At 41.4% G+C, this 22,273-nt stretch overlaps 1 protein-coding gene across 1 annotated transcript; it reads right to left on the reverse strand.

The window, feature by feature from the left end:
• Positions 1–1,806: 1,806 nt before the first annotated feature.
• On the reverse strand, positions 1,807–21,981 carry LOC137260095 (matrilin-3-like). The gene is made up of 5 exons (XM_067797787.1): positions 21,896–21,981; positions 10,219–10,264; positions 8,722–8,937; positions 3,685–3,828; positions 1,807–2,571 (listed from the first exon to the last, which is right to left on the reverse strand). The coding sequence occupies exons 1-5, from the start codon at positions 21,902–21,904 to the stop codon at positions 1,994–1,996; spliced, it is 993 nt and encodes a 330-aa protein (XP_067653888.1). The 5' UTR covers positions 21,905–21,981; the 3' UTR covers positions 1,807–1,993.
• Positions 21,982–22,273: the final 292 nt, after the last annotated feature.

The following is a 22,273-nucleotide window of genomic DNA, read 5'->3' on the forward strand; positions in this document are numbered from 1 at the left end:
AAATGCTACATGTAAAGTAATTCTCACTGCAACAGTGTGCATATTAGTAATAAGTGAAACAGGGTTATGTTCCACTGTACAATATTATTGGAATAAACTATCTTTGGGGGGATTTATTGGGGATCTACCCCGCACTATTTTTTGGAGGGCGACGAGCTATGTGCCCTAGAATGGACGTTTTCAGAAACGTCCATGTCTTCAAGAGACCCATCTTTATTGAACAATTAAATTTTATTTTGTGACCCTTTAGGAGCTCTGACACTTTGTTGCTTAGCATCAGGCTTAGGTTTTCTGTTAACAGTTTGTTGACTATCAGCTGTCGATTGAGACTTTGAGTGTGACTGAGATAATGATGATTTGTGATCAGAAGAATACTTTGATGTACTAGGAAGTGATTCCACAGTCTGTGATGATATAGCAGGGTATAGTATCTGTGGGGAGTCGCTACTGACCCAAGTCAAGGTAGTTTGGCAGCTAGTAGATGTTTTTGTTATTTTAGTGCTGTACACAGATGATGTGTTTACTACTGTAGTAGAACTCTCTGTAAGGTCAGTTCTCATCACCAGTTTCTTTGCTTCAGAAAAAAGAGATATTTTGGGTAAGCTTTATTCTGTTAATCGCCATTTGCTCTTTCCAAATTGGAGACTGTTCCGAAGAAGATGACTGTCACACACAACAGACGATGTACAGGTAGATACGCCGTGTCCATATTTATAGCATTTAAAACACCTGAGCGGGTTGGATGTTACAGTAGCCTGCCTTTACTGACTTAGGAGCATTTGTACACGAGAAGAATTTCTGATGCTATGTCAAGTTCTGACATATCCGCAAACAGTCGATCACGATCTCTGACAATACCTTTACTTGTGTCTAAGGTTTTATGTGCAGAGACCGTGACCAGAATGCCCACGAAAGATTCAATACTCATCAGATTGGTTGCTTGCTGTTTTTTCCAGCACTCAAGTAGCAGTGCACACGAACATAAGTGTCTAATGCTTTAACATCCCCAGCAATACCTTGAATACCTTGAGATACTGCGAAATGGTTCAACTGCAATGGTGTCTTGTCAGGAGTTTCAATTACAAGCCATTACTCAATCGATGCAGACGGTCTGTGGTCAGTATCAACAGGGTCAATATGGTGGGATTTCATAAGCCATGGTGAGTGCAATACGGTTCATCATCCGAGCTCCCTACCCATCACGGAGTGTAACAAGGACAATGCTAAAGGCAAATGGGTCTCCAACTTGCAGCACCAAGGATACCCGGATGATATACTCCAGCAGAAGAATTTTAAATACTTATTGTACCAGATTGGCCCATGAGCCACCGTCTCCTGGGCATAAGACTCTAGGCAAAGTTCGGAACGTCAAAAATGCATTTCAAAATCAGAAAATATCGATGAACAATTGACCCAAAACCGAAATTAAAAGTCCAAATCAAATTTATGCAATGATATGTATGTATATAGTCCATGCACAGGTCTTGGATTGGTTGAATCGAGGCCATTCAACCACCCGTCTAGGTGAAGTAAGGGTCGAAGTGGTGTGTTAGGGAAACAGAACATGGTTATAGGCCCGATTGCCCTCAACCACCAGGATCCCGTCCTCCACCGACACGGGACGCAACCCACGGCAAACAGGTTGCCCAATTCGGCCGCTCCTTGCGACCAGCAATGGGGTGCTATGGACCACACGGGGTTTGGCGGGCTCTTGGCGTTACCCAGCACCCACTTCGAGGAGGTGGCTCACCACGGGTGCAACAGGAAGTGACTGTTGATATCCATGATAATAACAATATACACGGATCAGCTGCATGTCTTTATTCAAGCGACACCTATTTCATCCTTCTAGGTGCGATACATGGTATCCTTTCACGAAGCAACCATTCCTAACATTAACTTTATCTCCCTTTCTTTGACATTGCAGTAAGTTTACCATACTGACTTACGATCACCTTAGTGCTTTGTGAAAGGAGGCCCCTGACTTTAGGTGTTACGTTATAAGAGGACATGGCTTCACCGTCTTTCTAAGTTGCTCTACTGCATCTGTACCATCCAGAAGGAAGATGTGGTCATCTTTAGGTTCCGAAGCAATTTTCCGAACAGCTGAATTTTCTCCCTTGCTAGCAACAACAAGTACTTCTGCTTTTCGAGAAAGCTGACCAATCGCAGTAACCACATCTTCCTCCTCAGACTTGTAAAGCCAGGCATCGGTGAACAAGATCACCATGTTGTCGGCATCTGCCCGGTCACCCGTCTGTGCAGTGAAAACCTCAGTTACTGCCATATCGAGGGCGTCTGCAAGATCGGTCGAAGGTCCGTTCTCATACTGTTGTTTGTTTATCGTTGACAGGACATTTGCTTTCTTCACTGAAGACGGTGAGTCGAGAGTAAGAAGCATACTTGGGGTTTCGGCGAATTCCATCAAAGCAACAGCGTCAGTGTCCTGACTTATGTCAATGGAGTCAAGCAATGACAGTTGAAATTGTCTCATTTTCTCAAATGTCCGGGGTCCAATTGAGCGTGAAACATCAGTGATAATGAGGATGTCAAGCTTACGCCCAATGCACGCTGAAAAAAGTAGCCAATTTATCCTTTACTTCTTTACAGTCCTCTGTAGCATGGGAGTTTGACATGTTGGCATTGTGAATGCATGCCTCTGTGTTTAAGAGTGTATGTTCGAGTTTAATGTATCCATGTATGTGTCTATATGTGCAAATATATGAATGGATAGATGGATGGAGAGATAGTTGGATGGATATGTGGAGAGATGCAGAGATGAGTGAGTGAATGAATGGAGAAATGAACGGATAAATAACTGAGAGACGGTTGTATGAGAGATGAATGGATGGATTGAGAGATGAATGGGCGAGAAACGAATGGAAGGAGAAATGGCTCGATGACTGGGTGAGGAAATAGATGGATGGCTAGATGAAATGATTGATAAATTGAGAGATGGATGGGGAGATGATTGATGAATAGATGGAGTCAGATGAATGGAGAAATTGTTGAAGGTATACATGGGGATGCATAGATGAGAGATGGTTTAGAGAGATTGTAAGATGGATGAGAGGATGGATGAGAGATAAATGGATGGGAGATCAATGGATGGATAAATAGAAAGATGGATGGAGAAATGGTTGGACGAGAGATGAATGGTTGAATCTATGGAAAGATGCTTCCATGAAAGATGAATGGATGGATAAATGGAGAGGTGGTTGGATAAGAGATGAATCGAGATAGATGGATGAATGAAGAGACGGTTGAGTGAGAGATGAATGGAAGGATGGTTGATAGATAAATGGATGGACGGAGAGACGAATTGATGGAAAGACGAATGAATGAGAGATGGTTGGGGGAGGGGGGTTCAGTGGCTGGATGATGGAGAGTTGAATGGACGGAGAGAAGATGGAATGATAAATTTAAGTATGGATGGAGACATCGGCGAATAATACCGACACAGGCATGTGTATATGTATCAACGTGACAAACTTCAATCAACCTATTCTATAGTGGCCATGGACATGTCAAATTCACAATCTATTAATCACGTAATCCATTCAGTCCCGTTTAAAACCTTTTGTATAAATTCGTAACGCTTCCAGACTGGATAAAGAAGGGTACAGATTTGCATTGGTGTGTGTTTCATAGGGTAAACATAAATAACATAAGGAATTTACTTACAAAAGCAGAATCCTGAAGTAACTATGTCTGTCCTGAGCTTGAACACCTCTCTGGTGCCGCATATCTCTGTGTCGATGGGGAATGTGTACACACAGGGAGCACTTTCAGACCTGACACACATTGTGGACGTGCCTGTACCTTTACCTGAACAAATTATAAACGTAATAATGACAAAGGTTGGCCAGAAGACTCTATCGAGAACGACACATCCATATCATTTAAACACTGAATCTTTTCAAGAGCTGACCATTATATTGGTGAAAATATATCGCAATGTATATGTTAATGCTACGTGGTCATTGGGAGCAACTATCAACGTTCACATTTAACAACAACAACAACAAAATTATATCGCGTCGTATGCGAGAAGCGTGTACCATTCCAAAAAGTGGTGGATATTGCATTTACATGGTTGGTCAAATGCGCATGATGACGTCAAGAAGGAAACTGATGAAGAAAATCAAGGGTAAAGTTATTCAGTTCCTTTTGAATGATCTGTCCATTGGCATTGAGTAGTGGTACGCTTGAAAATGGAATGTTCCCTACCTTTTTAATGATATATACATTTGGAGACCGTTAAACAGTATAGTCTTTCCCTGGTAACGTCCATGCTCTTGCTTTGACAACATCTCTTTCCTCAGAAGATTACATATCAAGTGTGGTGTTTTGTGTGATTCCAGGAACAACCATGTGGTGGAATCGGGGGGTCATTCACTTCAGGTCATGAGGCGGTGGAATCGGGGGGTCATTCACTTCAGGTCATGGGGCGGTGGAATCAGGGGTTCATTCACTTCAGGTCATGGGGCAGTGGAATCAGGGGATCATTCACTTCTGGTCATGGGGCGGTGGAATTGGGGGTCATTCACTTCAGGTCATGGGGCGGTGGAATCAGGGGGTCATTCACTTCAGGTCATGGGGCGATGGAATCAGGGGGTCATTCACTTCAGGTCATGGGGCGGTGGAATCGGGGGGTCATTCACTTCAGGTCATGGGGCGGTGGAATCAGGGAGTCATTCACTTCAGGTCATGGGGCGATGGAATCGGGGGTCATTCACTTCAGGTCATGGGACGATGGAATCGGGGGGTCATTCACTTCAGGTCATGGGGCGGTGGAATCAGGGGGTCATTCACTTCAGGTCATGGGGCGGTGGAATCAGGGGGTCATTCACTTCAGGTCATGGGGCGATGGAATCGGGGGGTCATTGACTTCAGGTCATGGGGCGGTGGAATCGGGGGGTCATTCACTTCAGGTCATGGGGCGGTGGAATCAGGGGGTCATTCACTTCAGGTCATGGGGCGATGGAATCGGGGGGTCATTCACTTTAGGTCATGGGACGATGGAATCGGGGGGTCATTCACTTCAGGTCATGGGGCGATGGAATCGGGGGGTCATTCACTTCAGGTCATGGGGCGGTGGAATCAGGGGGTCATTCACTTCAGGTCATGGGGCGATGGAATCAGGGGGTCATTCACTTCAGGTCATGGGACGATGGAATCGGGGGGTCATTCACTTCAGGTCATGGGGCGGTGGAATCAGGGAGTCATTCACTTCAGGTCATGGGGCGATGGAATCAGGGGTTCATTCACTTCAGGTCATGGGGCGGTGGAATCAGGGAGTCATTCACTTCAGGTCATGGGGGTCATTCACTTCAGGTCATGGGACGATGGAATCGGGGGGTCATTCACTTCAGGTCATGGGACGATGGAATCGGGAGGTCATTCACTTCAGGTCATGGGGCGGTGGAATCAGGGAGTCATTCACTTCAGGTCATGGGGCGATGGAATCGGGGGTCATTCACTTCAGGTCATGGGACGATGGAATCGGGGGGTCATTCACTTCAGGTCATGGGGCGGTGGAATCAGGGGGTCATTCACTTCAGGTCATGGGGCGGTGGAAACAGGGGGTCATTCACTTCAGGTCATGGGGCGATGGAATCAGGGAGTCATTCACTTCAGGTCATGGGGCGGTGGAATCAGGGGTTCATTCACTTCAGGTCATGGGGCGGTGGAATCAGGGGGTCATTCACTTCAGGTCATGGGGCGGTGGAAACAGGGGGTCATTCACTTTAGATCATGGGGCGGTGGAATCAGGGGGTCATTCACTTCAGGTCATGGGGCGATGGAATCAGGGGGTCAATCACTTCAGGTCATGGGGCGATGGAATCAGGGGGTCATTGACTTCTGGTCATGGGACGGTGGAATCAGGGGGTCATTCACTTCAGGTCATGGGGCGATGGAATCGGGAAGTCATTCACTTCAGGTCATGGGGCAGTGGAATCAGGGGGTCATTCACTTCAGGTCATGGAGCGATGGAATCAGGGGGTCATTCACTTTAGGTCATGGGGCGGTGGGGTAGCCTAGTGGTTGAATCATTACTCGTCAAGCCGGAGACCTGGTTTCGATTTCACCCATGGGGAGAATGTGTGACACCATTTCTGGTATCCTTGGTCGCGACATTGTTGGCTAACAGCCACGTAAACCTACACAGTCACTGATTTCTGTTTTGCCATATTTTGCGGTTTTGTTCGCGTTATGTAACTATAATACATGTCTGGCACCAGATGTCTGGATATCTTAAATCTCTTTCTTATTATAGCCGCGTCGGCTACATGAATGCAATTCAACAAGGCCGGATAAGGTAAGCGAAATGTGAAGGTCTTTTATGCAACATGAATTTCGTCGGGCCGTACATGTTGTAACTTTGACAACACAAATATTTAGCAGATATACTACTAAGAGACGCGAGAAGCAATGTTCACGTAGGCACGAAAGTTTCAGTAACCGACGAATAATGTTAATCGCCATCTTTATATTAGAATACGATGTTCAAATACGATTAATAACCAAGTGGAAATCATTGTAATATGTGTTATATCTGTCGGAGTTTATGGTGCATGAGGTTTAACAATGATTGGATCAAATTAATATTGGATATCTCACTGAGTGCACTTGAATTATAATGCAATCGGAACTACTGCAGCCATATCGTGACTAAATCAATTTACAGTGTCATTAAAATTAAAAGCAAATTATGAACACCTGTCAGTGAAAGACAGTGTAACAACTAGGATATCACATACATAAATGTACAACTGGTAATGGAATCTAAAACAGCTGAACTACATAAGGTGATACAATATAACATGGGACTATAGATCGCCATGAATAGAAGATAGGTTATTGTGATAGAGCCATGTGGCCTTAGAGTGTAATACATTAAGGATATACAAGTATATTACAATGACATTTTCACAACTTTGAATCCAAGAATATGTTGTTTTCAGATACACAAGCTATACTAATCTACGTCCACATTTAAAGATGATACATGTCAGAAACAAGAAACTTGTCACCTCAGTCTCCCAACGACACTATCAAGTGTTTTGTTTTTCGTCTTTTTCTCCTTTTTGGCTTGTTCGCGTTTTTTTTTTTTTTTATTTATTTACCTTTATTATTTACTTTTCTCCTGCAAGCATGAAAAGCAATAAATGTGCAATAAATAGTCAAAGTCAGCTGTTATTGTCTAGTGCAGTCATTCAAGTGATACGTGATGACATGACACTTATTCTCCATATTAAATGAATTTACATCTCGAATTGCATTAAAGGCGTGAAGACTGTCCCTTGTATCACCGCTATATAAAGTGTGTAAGTTACAAGATAATTGTCATGTTGTCATGATGCGTCCAACTTATGAAAGTCGAAGATGTGACGTTTATCTGTACATCCGATATTACACACAGCGAACCAGTTTCATCAGCTTAATACCATTTAATGATACAAATCTAATGATACAAAACTAAGCCTTATGTTTATCATGCATTAAGTGTGTGACTTCAAATTTTGTAACTTGAAAGTTCCAACCTCCTGCTTGAATAATCTGTATATCGGCCGAACACATGCTGACGAAACAAAATTAATTGAATTCAAAGTGGGGAGGGGATACGAGAAGCTTTTACATTTATACAGGCCACGTCTCTTGTGAGGGGATGTACCATCAGTTTCTGGCGATCTATAGCCCATGTTTATATTGTATTGTTGCATGTTTGATAGTTGTTTCATGATAAGTTGCTAATTTTAGACCTTAATCTGTGATAGTCTAGTTATCCTACTCTCGTTTTGTCTGCATATACATTTCTGAGATGCTTCGGTGAAAGATCAAAGGCGCCGACAATACCTTATCAGACGATAATGTGCACTTTTTGCATTACGTCACAATGTGTTGACGTCACTGCGCCATTCCAGTTTGCCCCCTCGCAATCGAACTTTTTTTTCATTACGTCACAATGTAACCGACGTCACGATGGATGTCAGTTGCCATCGCCTCGTACAGCCTCCCACAGTAAACTGCTTTGTCGCATCCCGTTTCTTGGTTTGCAGTTGCATCACACAGCTAACATCACTGGTGGAAACATTACGTTTATGTTTTCCGACGGATAAAATGTCACATAGTTCGACTCAACATTTTACAGAGACACGGTAATGTCTGCATAGTTTACATTCCCACAATGCAATCGTGGAATGTCGCTTGATTTGTCAGCTTCAGCTGAATGTACTACTCTAAACTTTCGTTGATACTAGAAATGAAACGGCCATATTGCCTTGTATGGTTTAAGGGAATAACAGATCTTATTAAAATGATCTAGAGAAGATATTTAACCCGAACATAAACCTTCAGCAAACTGTTCATCATTTGCTTTTCTAGTAACGTTTGTCTTAACGTAGTGGTCTGACACGTCAAAAGAACAGCGCGTCAGTTAGCTCTGATTCTTAATTTAGGTCACAGACACCGTCGTTTGTTTTCTGCCATAGATTAATCGAAATTGGCTTAGAAATTATTAAATACGGCATCTTAGAAAAGAAATACAGTTCGTTCTATCACCATGTATAGTGTAATAAAGCACATTTTCGCCCTGAACTATTATAGTTAAAGCGCACGAGCTAGTAGAACGAACTGTATTTCTTAAATTTGTTTCTAATCTTATTATTGTCTAATCCTTTATTTGATTACACATTTGAAATTCGGAAATTGTCCTACCTGTTCTATAAATGGGTTTTTCTGTACCACACGTCTTCCAACTGCCAGGGTCGTGACTGAGTAGCTCCCACCCTGCAGGTGCTGCGTACCACGCTGATGCCAGGTTGACGTCGTTGTTCACCACTGGATCCCCTGAGACGTTTAGGGATCTAGACGATATGTTCTTCAGCTCTGTGAAATGGTCACATGGATTCCGTGGAGATGTCGTATAGGGATCTGCAAGATTACACAGAGAAAGATTAGGTTCATGGACCACCTGCTGTTATTCTGGTCAAGGAGTTTGCGGTGTGCTAGTATTTACTGATGGCGATGAGGCTTTTGCCTTGGTCTGTTATGGAAGACGCCCTTCTGGTCTCAGAAATTCGATATAGTTCTGTTACGTTTTTTTCCCACATGTATAAAAGGTTCGCAGGAGTAGCTTAGTCTGTCTTAGCTCAATGTGTGAAGACAACTGTTTCCCCTCCCGGGATATTGCTTAACTAGTTCTCAGAGTAGAATAAAACTGAGTGACTGTGGATAAGAGTGGTTGAGTCAAAAAGTCAAAGTATCTCAACGACTTCTGAGAAGAAAGCAAAAAGCAATATCACAACCTGAATCTTTCTTACAATTGCAAGTTTCAACGCATCACCTGTTATCATGGCAGGGTGTATTATCTATCCTTTTGTGTGCGTCTGTACGTGTTCCAGGTGTAACATCTGCCAAACGTTTGGCTATATCATACATGATGAATAACACTACCATGCCCCCAAATACTCTAATTTGATTGGACAAGCAATAACAATATACATATTCAGAGTGAAAAAGGCGTCGGATTTTAAGACCACCTCACAGCACACGTAATATCTTGTGCTATGATTAAGTTTGAAGCTCTTAAAGAATAACTGCCTTCACACCTTCGACACCTGTATGCTGAACTCAGCGGAATATGGGCCAAGGGAAAGCCGAATGTATGCCTCTTGTAATACGTCATGTCCCTCTGCGTCGTTCAAAAGTACCGGTATACTGAACAGCACACCGCCACGTTTTGTCAAGTTTTTAAATAGAAGGCAATTTAGAAGACTTATATGAAATTTCATTTTTTTCGAAATTTGCTTTGCTTTTATTGTTCAGTATACATGAAAAACATGAGCCACCAGAATCCTGCTTTCTGCAATCTTCCCTACAACACTGTTAATTCTGGTGATCCATGTTGATAAACAATACTCTGCATAAAATCAAAACAATTCTAGAAATATCCGATGTTAGTCGCATTGACATAAAACATTTAGTTTGCTGGGATAAGGGCACCTGAAATCATCAACAGACTGGTCATAAAAATCAACATTCGTTTATGAGTTGCAACTCTCAATAACGATGTGCAGGTGAGACAAAGTGCCACGACACAGGACCCGCGAAGATCCTGGTTAGAACTGATCTTGACAGCTAAACTCCACCCCGGATTTTGACGGGTCCACTTACCTATGCACAATATATAACGTAATAAAGCTGTATACGTACGATAGCAGAAACAGCCCACGGGTAATAGAAGCAGAATGAACACGACCTGCAAGAAACAACGTCTTCATTCCAGAGTGATATATCAATGGGTGCGAAACCAATGACTTTCTGATATTCTCAAGAAATCACACAACGTCCAACAGATCTATCACCTCAAATGTTCACTTCCAGACGACTTCCTTACCTCGTACACTGATTCTGTCAAACTGCCTCGCCCCTTCAGTTCTACAATCTCGAACACTACCTCAGTGCTTCCTGGCAAGGTCTACCAATACCAAGCAATCTTGGAAAAGGGTCACATGACGTGTACCCCATAAATGTACAACTAAATGTGTAACATCTCACGATGACTTCTGCCGAGTTAGATCTCTCCACATGAAGCCATCACTGTGTCTGTCTTGGACCCCTGGTCGGAAGCAGACAGCACGTCACGGCCTTCCACTTTCGAGCACAGATGTGGATTGCAGTCCCTCAAACCAGTGAAATGCCCTGTGCCCTGTGCAAGCTCCTGTACACTGACCTGCTGCATCGTGCTCAGCACAATATAGCATCCATGATAACAGGTTAGATTATCTACCCCTAACGATATATGTACACAACAGTGACGATGAAAGCTTCCTGCAGTTGCTCATAGATCGTTCACAGCGTGTGTGCACTGAGGCAGAGGTGCTACTTCACTCAAACAACACTCATCACTATACAAAGCCTGAACAGCAACTCACAATGTAAAGTCATTCCTAATGAATGTTCATTTAAATTTATATACATAAAACATTCAGCAAATTAAAACCTCGCACCTTATTTGTACTCCCACTGTCCCGTGATGTTATCAACATCTAATGTCCAATCCAAGGAGGAAACAGATCCTCAAAGGGGGTTGTGTTGTAAAACTATTGTCCCCTTGAGAAGGTTTGCCAGGTCTTTAAAAGTACATTACCAAACCAGCTTGACAACGGTACAAGAATCTGCACTGAAACGTCGCAATCATGCAATAAAGAAGTTGTTATCCATACAATTTGTCCTATTTGTGCACCGCAACTTCTAAAATGCCACTCAAACAAGTTGCTGAATCAAATTAGACTCTCAAAAATTTGTCACAGCAATTCCTAAACCTTGACAATACACACGTATTCCGTTGACAAAACAATATTAATCTCGTAGTCGGTTCGTTGGTGTATAACGTTTAAAATATATTCTCTAAAGGTATTCAAATATTTCGAGTATATAAGTACCAATGAAGAAGGGAAAGTTTCATACAAACCAACGTATGCGTTCCATGTAAGTATTGTTTTATATATGTGCATTATTTATCATGTAGATAATATACATTACTGTCTCCGTGAATGCACAGATACAAATGACATATTACTTCGAGTCGTTGTTTAGTTGAACATTTTAGCATTAACTGTCCCGTTGTTTATACATTGACGGCTCATTGTCTAGAATTTAATTTAGTTAACTTTAACGACGTACCCCTACAAACCGACCAGTCTACACCCAGCCAGGGTTCGGGGATGCAGGACGTAACCTAGTTAGCAAAGGCACTGTAAGCCCACATGGTTCAAAGTACAAGGGGGGTCTAAGAAAGTTCCAATTATCACCAAGAACCAAACACCAAGCAATCTAGGTAAATTTCTGACTGTAATATCAGTGTTCCTAGTTTTGTTAAAGGCTTAAGAACTATCTACTTGACCATATCCAGTATTGTGCTAGTTGGTCCTAGAGACCAGTCCCAAACGTGTGTGCAGTGTAATTAAGTTCTTGCAGTGCAAATCATGACAAATTCACGATGAGATCATATCTGTCTTTAGTGATGATAGCCCATCCCACTGATGTGAGATGGAAAGTGAGTTTTCAAAACGGTCCTATGTCCGTGGCAGATGAGCCAAGAAATGGATGCCCCTCAGTTTCTGATGATATGGACAATTAGAACAAAGTCGAGGCGCTGGTTCCAAAAGATCCCCTGTAGCAATGCAAATGGTCGTGCACGAAAGCCAGACTCGACGGGACAGGTCAAGACTGGCATAGAAGCTTCTGAAGCAGGATGAAGAGGATTTCGTCAGACGTCATAGACGAATGTTGGGTGTTAATGGTTTGATTCCACGATGAAAAACCCATTTTGTGGACGTCCAGGAAGTGGAGAGGTGGTTTTTTTTCCATGAGCGCAGGTGACTTCTGTTTAGTCGGTAGGCGCAAGGTTACGAAACTGTCAGAGAAATCACGGGATGACGACTATATAGAGACGTCACAAGGAAAAGAAAGCAAAACAAAGTATTTACCTTGTATGTTCTAATGAAAGTAAGAACTTCCTGATATCCCCTCGTATTGTGATCTATATTCTGTTGCTGGTGAGTTAGAGCCACTGTTTTAAATGTGATATGTAATGATGTGTGCAAAATACATTATTTTGATATTTGAAGTGTTACTTTGTTAATGTTTAATGTATATTTTAACATAACTACACTCGTCACCATGCAGCTGAAATATTTTTTTGGTGACGTTCAATTTTAACTCACTCAATTTTAAGAGAACGTTTCTAAATGTTCTTCAAGTCTGAGTGTGTCCTGATGAACTGGACTAAAGCCAAGGCCCATAGCCTCATGGTCTCAGCGGGACACACGCATTTCCCCATGTAACACCAAAAATATCTTTTAAAGGGAGTAGGACAAAGCCTGTTCAACGTCAAATAAGCACATTGGTCTTGCTGCTGTGCCTACATACACTTTTGGAGACCATTTGTTTTTACAGGTGGTGTTTTTAGTATGATTGTACCGTTTGCAGTGTCGATATCAGATCAGTAACAGCATCAAAGACCGGCCACGCAGTTGAAGAGTGAGTGAGTGAGTTAATATTTAACGTCACATCGGCAATATTTCAGCCATGTCATGACGAGAACGATTAAAAGTTATACTGAGTCAAAAATTGAGTGAGTGAGTTTAGTTTTACGCCGCACTCAGCAATATTCCAGCTATATCGCGGCGGTATGTACATAAACTAGTCTGGACCAGACAATCCAAGGATCAACAACATGAGCATCGATCTGCGCAATTGGGAACCGATGACATGTGTCAACCAAGTCATCGAGTCTGACCACCCGATCCCGTTCGTCCCTCTTACGACAAGCATAGTCGCCTTTTAAGGCAAGCATGGGTTGCTGAATGCTTATTCTACCCCGGGTAGACCTTCACGGGTCCTGAGTCAAAAACGGAAACTTCACAATTTGTCAAAAGATGAATATTTCTTTCTCTGATGATACATATATGTCTCCTAAATGGGATCCCTATCTTTCGCCTCCAGAACAAACGTTAGCAAAACCCACTCAAACCCATGCATTCATAGTGCAAATGACGTTGTTGCCAGTACAGGTTAAGAATTACGTAAGCATTCAGACAGTAAACATGTTGCAAGCGGGAACATCAGTTATTGACGTCGCAAGAGCGTCCTCTACAACAAACTGGCACCACTTCTGATCGCCACAAGTGACGTCACGAGCTGAAGACCGTCAAATCGTCCTACGTCACCTACGTGACAGATTTCTGCCGGCTACACAAACCAGGGCTGAGTCCATTCTCAACGCCCATATCGTGGGCTAATACTGACACCGTTTCATCAATGTCAACGTCTGCTGTGGGCCCAACGTCACCTCCGAGAGACTGGAATCGAGCGGTCTTTAGCGATGAATCCAGGTTTATCCTCAGATTCGTGGACGGCAGGCATAGAGTCAGGAGACGACGTCGTAAACGGTATGCCCAATGTTGTGTACAGGAAGTCGACAGATTCGGGGGCAGACGTTGCATGGTGTGGGGTGCTGTCTGTGGGAACAAACATTCACGACTTCTGGTCATCCGAGGAAACCTCACAGCTGCTGCTTACCGCGACCATGTGCTCTATTTTAAGTGAATGTTTGCGTAAGTTTTTAAACGCCTGAATCAAAACAAAGAGTAGATTACATATTGTTTATGTTTAGGGTGTCGTTGAATATATTTACGAGCCGTTAATATGGCGTTTGCTTCAGCTGTGAAAATAGAACTGCTATCTGGTAATTGAGAAGATATTGTTCTGGACAGTGCCACAAGCTACTGCGCCACCGTCCTTGGGCCCATCTGTAAAGAAGGACTTGTAATTGCTATATTTACTTTTTAAATGATTATATTCATGTTTTTATTATAACTCATTAGTTTCTGACTACTTAAGCCCTGTAAGAGTTAAATCAATTAGTACCCGCACCAATTGCCAAGGAGGAGAAGAAAGCAAACACGAAGGATCTATGTTACCAGCTGAATACCAGCAGCAAAAATTAATGTTTTAATTCTGTTACCTAGATTTGGAACGAGAGAAGGTTTCTTGTTACACAGATCTTCATACAGCAAATACAGTTGTATGCTGGATTCGACTCGTTGGAATATAGTTTTGTTATATGCTGTAAAGATAATTTTATATGGTGTTGTTTAAGAGATGGCTCATCAGCCTCGACACAGGTGCTTTTGCAGGCTCTACCATATACGATGGAGCCTTAATCTAGTTTTGAACAGATCAATGATCGACAAAGTTGTAGGAGGTTACCTTGATCCCCTCCTTTATTAAAATTAGAAATGTTACGATTAAAAATTTACTGTGACAAACAATGTAAGAAATCCCACGTGAACCAGCAAAACAGAACAAAGACAAGTTTATAACATTCAGATATTATATTATTTAGCAACGAGAGAGCAACCTATACAAAGTCACAAGTCAATTTCACAGTATCCATTGCAAATACAATACAAGTGACAAGGGTCACAAAATATATAGTATGGCAAACTCACCAAAGTCTTAGTGTGAAAGAAAAACAGTCGTGCAGAATGTAGCACAGGGAGCGGTCTGACAGCAGTAGATTAGACGTTGACGGATAAAGCGTTGGCAATGTAACTCCTGTGAATGTCCGATTGTATGTCTCTGATCGCTCTCAACAGGGCAACTAGCATTTATATATACTTTCAGTCGTTTCCCGAAAGTACGAGCACCTACGGCCACCGACAACACCGTAGAAAGCCCTCGAAACAGTCTCCCAGAAGTAAACAAACAGGAAGTCAAGGGCAAATAGTTCCCGGACAAGTGTGCTGCCAGAATTCTATTATACGAAATGTGACCCAATAAACATTATTACTGAATCAATAACAAAATATACGGAAAATACACACTCGTAACAGAAATGACTTTCAAAAAGTCAGGTGCCTTCAGGCATGTAGTTTTAAGGGATTTGATATGTGATAGAAACGTCAAATGTGAGTCAAAAGTTAGCTGAAGAACCTGGTTTCCTTTACAACTTTGATGGGAGTGCTATTTATAAACAGTTCTGGGTCTTTACACGGCTTATAGCGTCTACAAAAGTGTATACACCGCTTATTAATTTTGTTTAAACACAACTGCTTTTGCCTTTCAGTGGTATACATAATTTTACCACGACAAGAAATATTAACATCATGCACAAACAGTGATCCATCAGTCGAATCATTTAAAAATTTGGATAAACTGTTGATTTTAATGCTAAGAGCAGACAAAATACTGTTTTGTCGGACACCCTGATCCTGATTATAATTGCATGCCATTCAAAAAAAAATCGCAATCCAAAGTCATGTAAATCTTTTAAAATGCCGTATTTCTATGTAGTGTCACATACTTTTTGTAACTCAAAATAGATAGAGGCTGCAAGCTATTTATTAATTATAGCCTTTTTGACAAAAGATCCTAAACATTAAGAGATCAATGCTACTTCTTTTTCACGAAACCTACACTGAATATGATGTTATGAGGTTATTTGTTTCTAAGTATACAGCTTGTGATAGAAACTGGTCGATAATTTGAAGATCAGTATGATCAAGTGCAGGTTTAGGTAATGGGACTACTATAGCATCTCGTCAGGATGACGGAAATTTTTGAACATCACTCTTACAATCTTCCGTTGTATGCGTTTTGCTCACTTCGGTGAACAAATATGACAGGTCTTGTACACATATTGACACCATGGCCATATCTTTGACGTTTGAAACACCCAGTGGGCTTGGAATAAAGGTATCAAGTTTGATATTGCTGTAACCTCCTGTAATTGATGTCGGGGCTGTCAGTGTTGAAAATGAAAAAAAGGTACAAATTAATAGGTTCTTCTTTCGTGTTGAGAACCGTTCAACAAACCTAACACCTCTATGTTTCATCTCAAACACTATGTCAGCTTCCGCCATTTCAGCAAAAAACTGATCGCTGTTTCAAATAATTCCATTACCAATACTGAGTGTTCTGTGAGCTGTATCTTGGTAGATTGTTGTTGCCTGTTGCATTCTATTAGGAAAGAACCTGATCGCAAACGTCTGACTTTTTGTTATCATCGCCGGCTTTGCCTTGAATAACCTTAGATGTTGCAAAAGGGTTCATTTTGAGAGGTGTTTTTTCACCTGCCTCAAGCACTCATGGTCAAGGTTCTACAGATTTTAGAGGCATTTGATCATCTTCTATATCTAGTGGACGTTTGGTTTTTTTATGGGGTTTGTATTCCATGTTTGTTGGCGATGTGGTTCATCATCCGAGCTCCCCACCTACCACGGAATATCACAAGGACAATGCTAAACACAAGTGGGTCCCCAACTTGCAGCACGAAGGATACCCGGATGGCACACTCCAGCAGAAGAATTAAAAAGATTAACAATTCCACCAGAATGGCAACCGCCTTCTGGGCATAAGACTCTAAGCAAACCTAATAATCAACAAGTCTAATTCTGTTATATAAATAAAGGCTGCCTAGACCAAATTTATTCAATTCCAAATCAAGTTTTCTGCAATTACAAAGAAAGCTATGCACAGGGCACAGCCGATTGGTTGAACCAGGCCCTTCAACCTCCCGTCTTCTTGAAGTCAGGATCAGAGTGCTGCGTTGGGCAAGAGGAACACGGTTCCATTCCCTTAGCCACCAGGATGTCTTCCTCACCGACACAAAGCCGAAACCCACGGCAAACGGGTTTGTGGAACAAATATGCCTCCGAGTCTACAACGGGGCTTTGAAAGGCTCTTAGTGTTACCCAGCACCCACCAAGGGAAGGAGGTCGGTCACGGGTGTCCAAAGTTGAAGACCTACAGTAGCATCACCACGTTACGACCAAGGAATTTTCTGCAACTGTCTGTAGGATCGCTTCACGAGAGTGTTGGAAACAGCATGCCAGACCATTTGCGACTCACACCCACTAGAATGGATTAAGGCATCAAAGTCCTCTGTGAAACACGATATCGTAACACAGTCGTCATTGGTCGTCACCGCCACATGGGCAACTAACCTAGCGTTTCTGACAGTAGAAAACTGTGCCTTTTTATGTTGAAAGCTGACATTGTGTTTTGTCAGTCAGTGGCACAGTGACAGTATAGCAACGGCGTTGGGAACCGTTTTCAAACGTGTGCATTGTTGAAAGAGACTAGTGGGGCTGATCCAAGCATCATGGTATTGGGTGCAATCGGTTTCGATCCCACAGTTGGTAGTATTCTAAAATTCACGGTCATTGGCCAAAAATCGTTGCGCAGTGCCGGGTCACAACCTTTGACTAATATGACTACACGTGTTCGGCAAACTGGCAAACATCGTTATGAAATTTCGCAGGTTCAGAGAGTAATACTGAATACTGAAAATTCGTGTAAGTGTAGTTTTGACTTTGTTTTTTTTATTATTATTATTTATTTATTGATTTTTTTTTCACGTTCTAAGTTATCATTTGTACTTTGATATTGACTAAACTGTCGTGACCTTGGCCACTGACTCTAGATCCAGTATGAGGAAATGGCATAACAGCTACTCTCTATACTGCCCAAGTCTTAAAGCCCCGCTTTGTACAACATGTTACATGTCAGAGAAATCACATCTTCCAGCAAGACAGTGCTACTATCAACACTTCTGAATGAACACTCTACTTGGCAACGTGGCATCCAGAATCTACAACAGAGTGCGTTCACTACAGATTTTAAATCCAGTCGAATCGCTGGTTTTTACGACGAGAGAGCGAGCGAGTGAGTGACTTTAGTTTTACTCCGAACCCTGCAATATTCTATAATGTAAAAAGACTGAGTCTGGACCAGACAATCCAGTGATCGAAATCATGAGCATCGATCTGCGTGATTGGGAAACAATGACATGAGTCAAACAAGTGAGTGAGCCTGACCACCCCATGCCGTTACTCTCCTCTCACGATAGGTTACTGAACACAAATTCTAACCCGGACCTTCACGGGTCTTTTAGGGCGAGACTCAAAAGAGACTGAATGGCCTCTAATCAAGGTTGGACCCGATCAGGCATTCTGCAGAGTATGGACCCAGACGCCTCAACCGGCTTATTCATTTCATGTACAGACAATGCAACGTTGTCACTGATGCCGATGGAGGCAACACATGATACTGACTTCCGGTACCCTAATGGTACCATTTCCTGTCATTTTGTTTGAGTGACTATTATCCCAAAATGTACTAACAATAGTTGTAAGGTCTGAACTAAATCTTCCGTGTTGATTGTTAATCAGAGCGAAATATTTTAAGAAAACGGTGTAGCGTTTCTTTTAGGGTTCAGTAGATATGAAACAACTATCCTCAGGATCTAAGATGATACAGCACAAATGAGCATTGTCTCTCTAAAGTAGATCTACCTTCAGTTGTTTGTAATCTATAACCTGTTTTTATCTTGTGTTGTTCTCTTTAGTAATATAGTTCTGTGAGTCAAGACGTGGGTACAATGATGAATATTGCTGCAAATATTGCCACAAGGGCGCAAAACTAAGTTCACTCACTTCTAGTTCTTTTTTTACAATACACCACTAGTTGAAATGCGTTTTGACAAGAAGTTTATAATTTGTAATTGTATGAATCCATAATATGGTAATTAATTATTGCTGATGCGACGATAAATATTGACTCACACAGCGAGCATTATTCCATGACGCACAAAGGTAGACATCGGGAATAAACGCCATCTGGCCATATACTGTTCTTCTAGTGAAGGTTAGCAGCTATTGTAAATAATGGAATATTGACTTTACTTTTTTATCTGAATTGCCACAGTAAACAAAATACAGGGTCCGCGAATGTCTGTGCCAAGGTCGGCATAGATTTACTGACACAGGTCCTCAATAACTCGTGCATTACTTCAGTAAACCATATAACAGATTGATAATAAATAAAGCTGTACCAAAAGTTGTCTCATCTCAACTGACAACCTTATCACGCACACCACCAGCTACGTTCTGTCAGTATGTGTGTATGGGGACATGCCAGTATTTATACTCGTTCCTGGGTGTGTTATGTACTGACATCCATTAGAAATGCATCACCTTGTTTAAATGTTTTATCTTCATGGTAAATGAAGAAAACACGCACAAGGAAAGGAAAAGACAGTCATTCAACGTCAACATTGACGATGGATGACAAAGAAATTTCACACGTGCTCAAAACTTACACTGTCGATTCCTTGGGGAACTGACACGTTTTCGGCAGTTTCACGCGATTTGCAAGTGAAAAGAAGGCACAAGGCAGCAGGTGCTTTAGAGTAGTTTTGTTAAGATTCTAATGCATCTGAGACTGAAAAATACTGATTGATATGCAATTCCTATAACAGCAGTTAGTCCCTGAAATGAAGATATTTTACAGAAAAAAACGCTCATAGTAATAAACATAAAGTAAAAGATAATACTATAAGTACAAAAGAAGACCTGAGACCTTCTTCACTTTCGGAGACTAAACGAATCTGCAGAGGGATATTTTCTTGAAATTTCATAAAGTGCACAATGGTTGTTATCACCCATCACTGCTGAAGTTGTGTGGCACAAGACCATTTACTGACCCCAACATCTCTCCACCTTATAGTCAGTGGTGTGGGCCGTTTTGTTTTGTGTACGCAGTATGTGTTCTACACATACTGTGTACAAGAAATGTTTAGGCGAGGTCACTCGTCTGTACAATACCTTATACCTTGGAAAGAAATCTGTCATTAATTTGCACCAATCCTGAAGACGTGAGGTAAAATAGATGACTTTGAATCAAGAGATTCGCAGAGAAGGTCGTTATTGCAGGAAACAAGATCAGAAATCGCCTATAAGGATGACACTGAATCTGTCTTTACCTGTATCATGCCGCCTTGTCCATTTCAAGCAATATTTATTTCTTGTGCTGTAGACTTATTCTACATGCACTGTGATAGAGTATATGCAATATACAACATGCAATAAAAACAATAGCATACTGCTGCATTATATCACAATATTGTTACGAGTGTGGATTTCCTGTATATTTTGTTATTAATTCAGTATTAATTATTATTAGGTCACAATGTTTTGAATAGTAAATATTATGGGTCACATTTCGTTTTAATATCTGGTCAACACTTTCTGCATTCTGGCATTCCGGAATTTACCTGCTCCTAGTTTTCGATGTTTCACTTCCGGGATACTGTTTGGAGACCATTCTACAGTGTTGACGACATCCGTTTGTCCCGAGCTTTCGGGAAATGACTTTATTATAAATAGGCTGGTTGCCGTGTGGAGGGCGACACTCACTCTGACATTCATTCATATTTGCTGGATTACTGCCAACACTTGAAATCCTGAATCTACATATCATCTGCTGTCACACTGATCGCTGTGTTTACATTTTGCCATAGCTGTTCCCTCTCACATCAAGACTTTGGTGAGTTTGATATATTGTATTTTTGTGACCCACTGACTTAGATTTTGTCTCTCTTGAAATGTACCTGAAATCTGCATTGTTATTTTGACTTGTGACTCTGTATATCTTGCTCTCTTTACATTACAATATAGAATTTGAACGTAAACAACTTGTCTTTGTTCTGTTTTGCTGGTTTACAAGGGGATTTGTTAAATAGTTTGCCACGGTAAATTCTTAACCTTAACAATATGTACAAGTCATTAAGTCGGATAACATTATATACATATATATATACTTTAAAGCTTCTGGACATATCACTGACACTAACATGTTAAATGTTTGAACAGTAGGGTTCAATTAGTGTATCTTTAGCAAACGTAGAAAGCTGTGATGATGTTACACGTTACATACTAATAGATATGGTATTCGTCTTCAGTATATCTTTCTTTGCACACAAGCAATTATCTATCAACTCCAGTATATAGTATATTTCATAATATCTGTCATGTTCATTTGGAAGTCGGTGAGAAAAACGACGAAAGTGAGCAAATATGGCTTATATAAATAAATAAAGTTTGAAAGAGTGTGTTCTTAGTTATACTGATCTAAGCCGAATTATCACTTCAGTGAAACATTGCTTGAATAGATAGTGCTGCTATCTGGGGTTGCACGCCGACCTTGGTCATAACATATTTAAAGTCTGTATACAAACACCAGCATACAATTTCTAACACTAACTACACATTGTTCCTCGCAGAGAACGCGGGTATTTGCTGCTTGTCAAGTGTTGACTGTCGGCACCATGCTTTTGTTCATATGTTCATATTGGACATATGCTCATGAGTCTCGTCCAATTAAACACAAACTACTCCGTGTATGACATGCACTCCAATTATGTACTGAATTAAAATTCAGAATGTTCCATTAACGCAACTGCAAACAAAATGTAAAAGCATGTACTTTCATACACCCATTATGGATCAGCATTCAACAAGATGGAAAAAAGATCACACACCTTTCCCATGTCGTAGGTCTGAAAGTCCACTGGTACTGTTTACTGTATTCAGGCAATGTTCCCACCTGACATCCCACGATACTTACATACAGTTATCAAATGAACGTTTGCTAGTTCTATTGGTCGTCTTCCAGCCAATAGGCAAATGGCAACAATGTATGTTTCAATAATATTGACTTAAACCCTCTCAAATCAGGCCTTTTAATAGATCCATTTTAACACACCTACATTCACCACTGAAATGATAGTAGGTAGGAAACAGAAGATACCAGCTTGTACATTCTTGCCGATTTTCTTCATGGTCATGAAGTCTTGTAAAAAGTGAATGTGTTCTGGGCCAGGCCGTGTGATGTTTTTCCTCATAGAAATGTTAGACAT

Source organism: Haliotis asinina, chromosome 13 (genome assembly GCF_037392515.1).
Source record: "Haliotis asinina isolate JCU_RB_2024 chromosome 13, JCU_Hal_asi_v2, whole genome shotgun sequence".
In the NCBI taxonomy this organism is placed as follows: Eukaryota; Metazoa; Mollusca; class Gastropoda; order Lepetellida; family Haliotidae; genus Haliotis; species Haliotis asinina.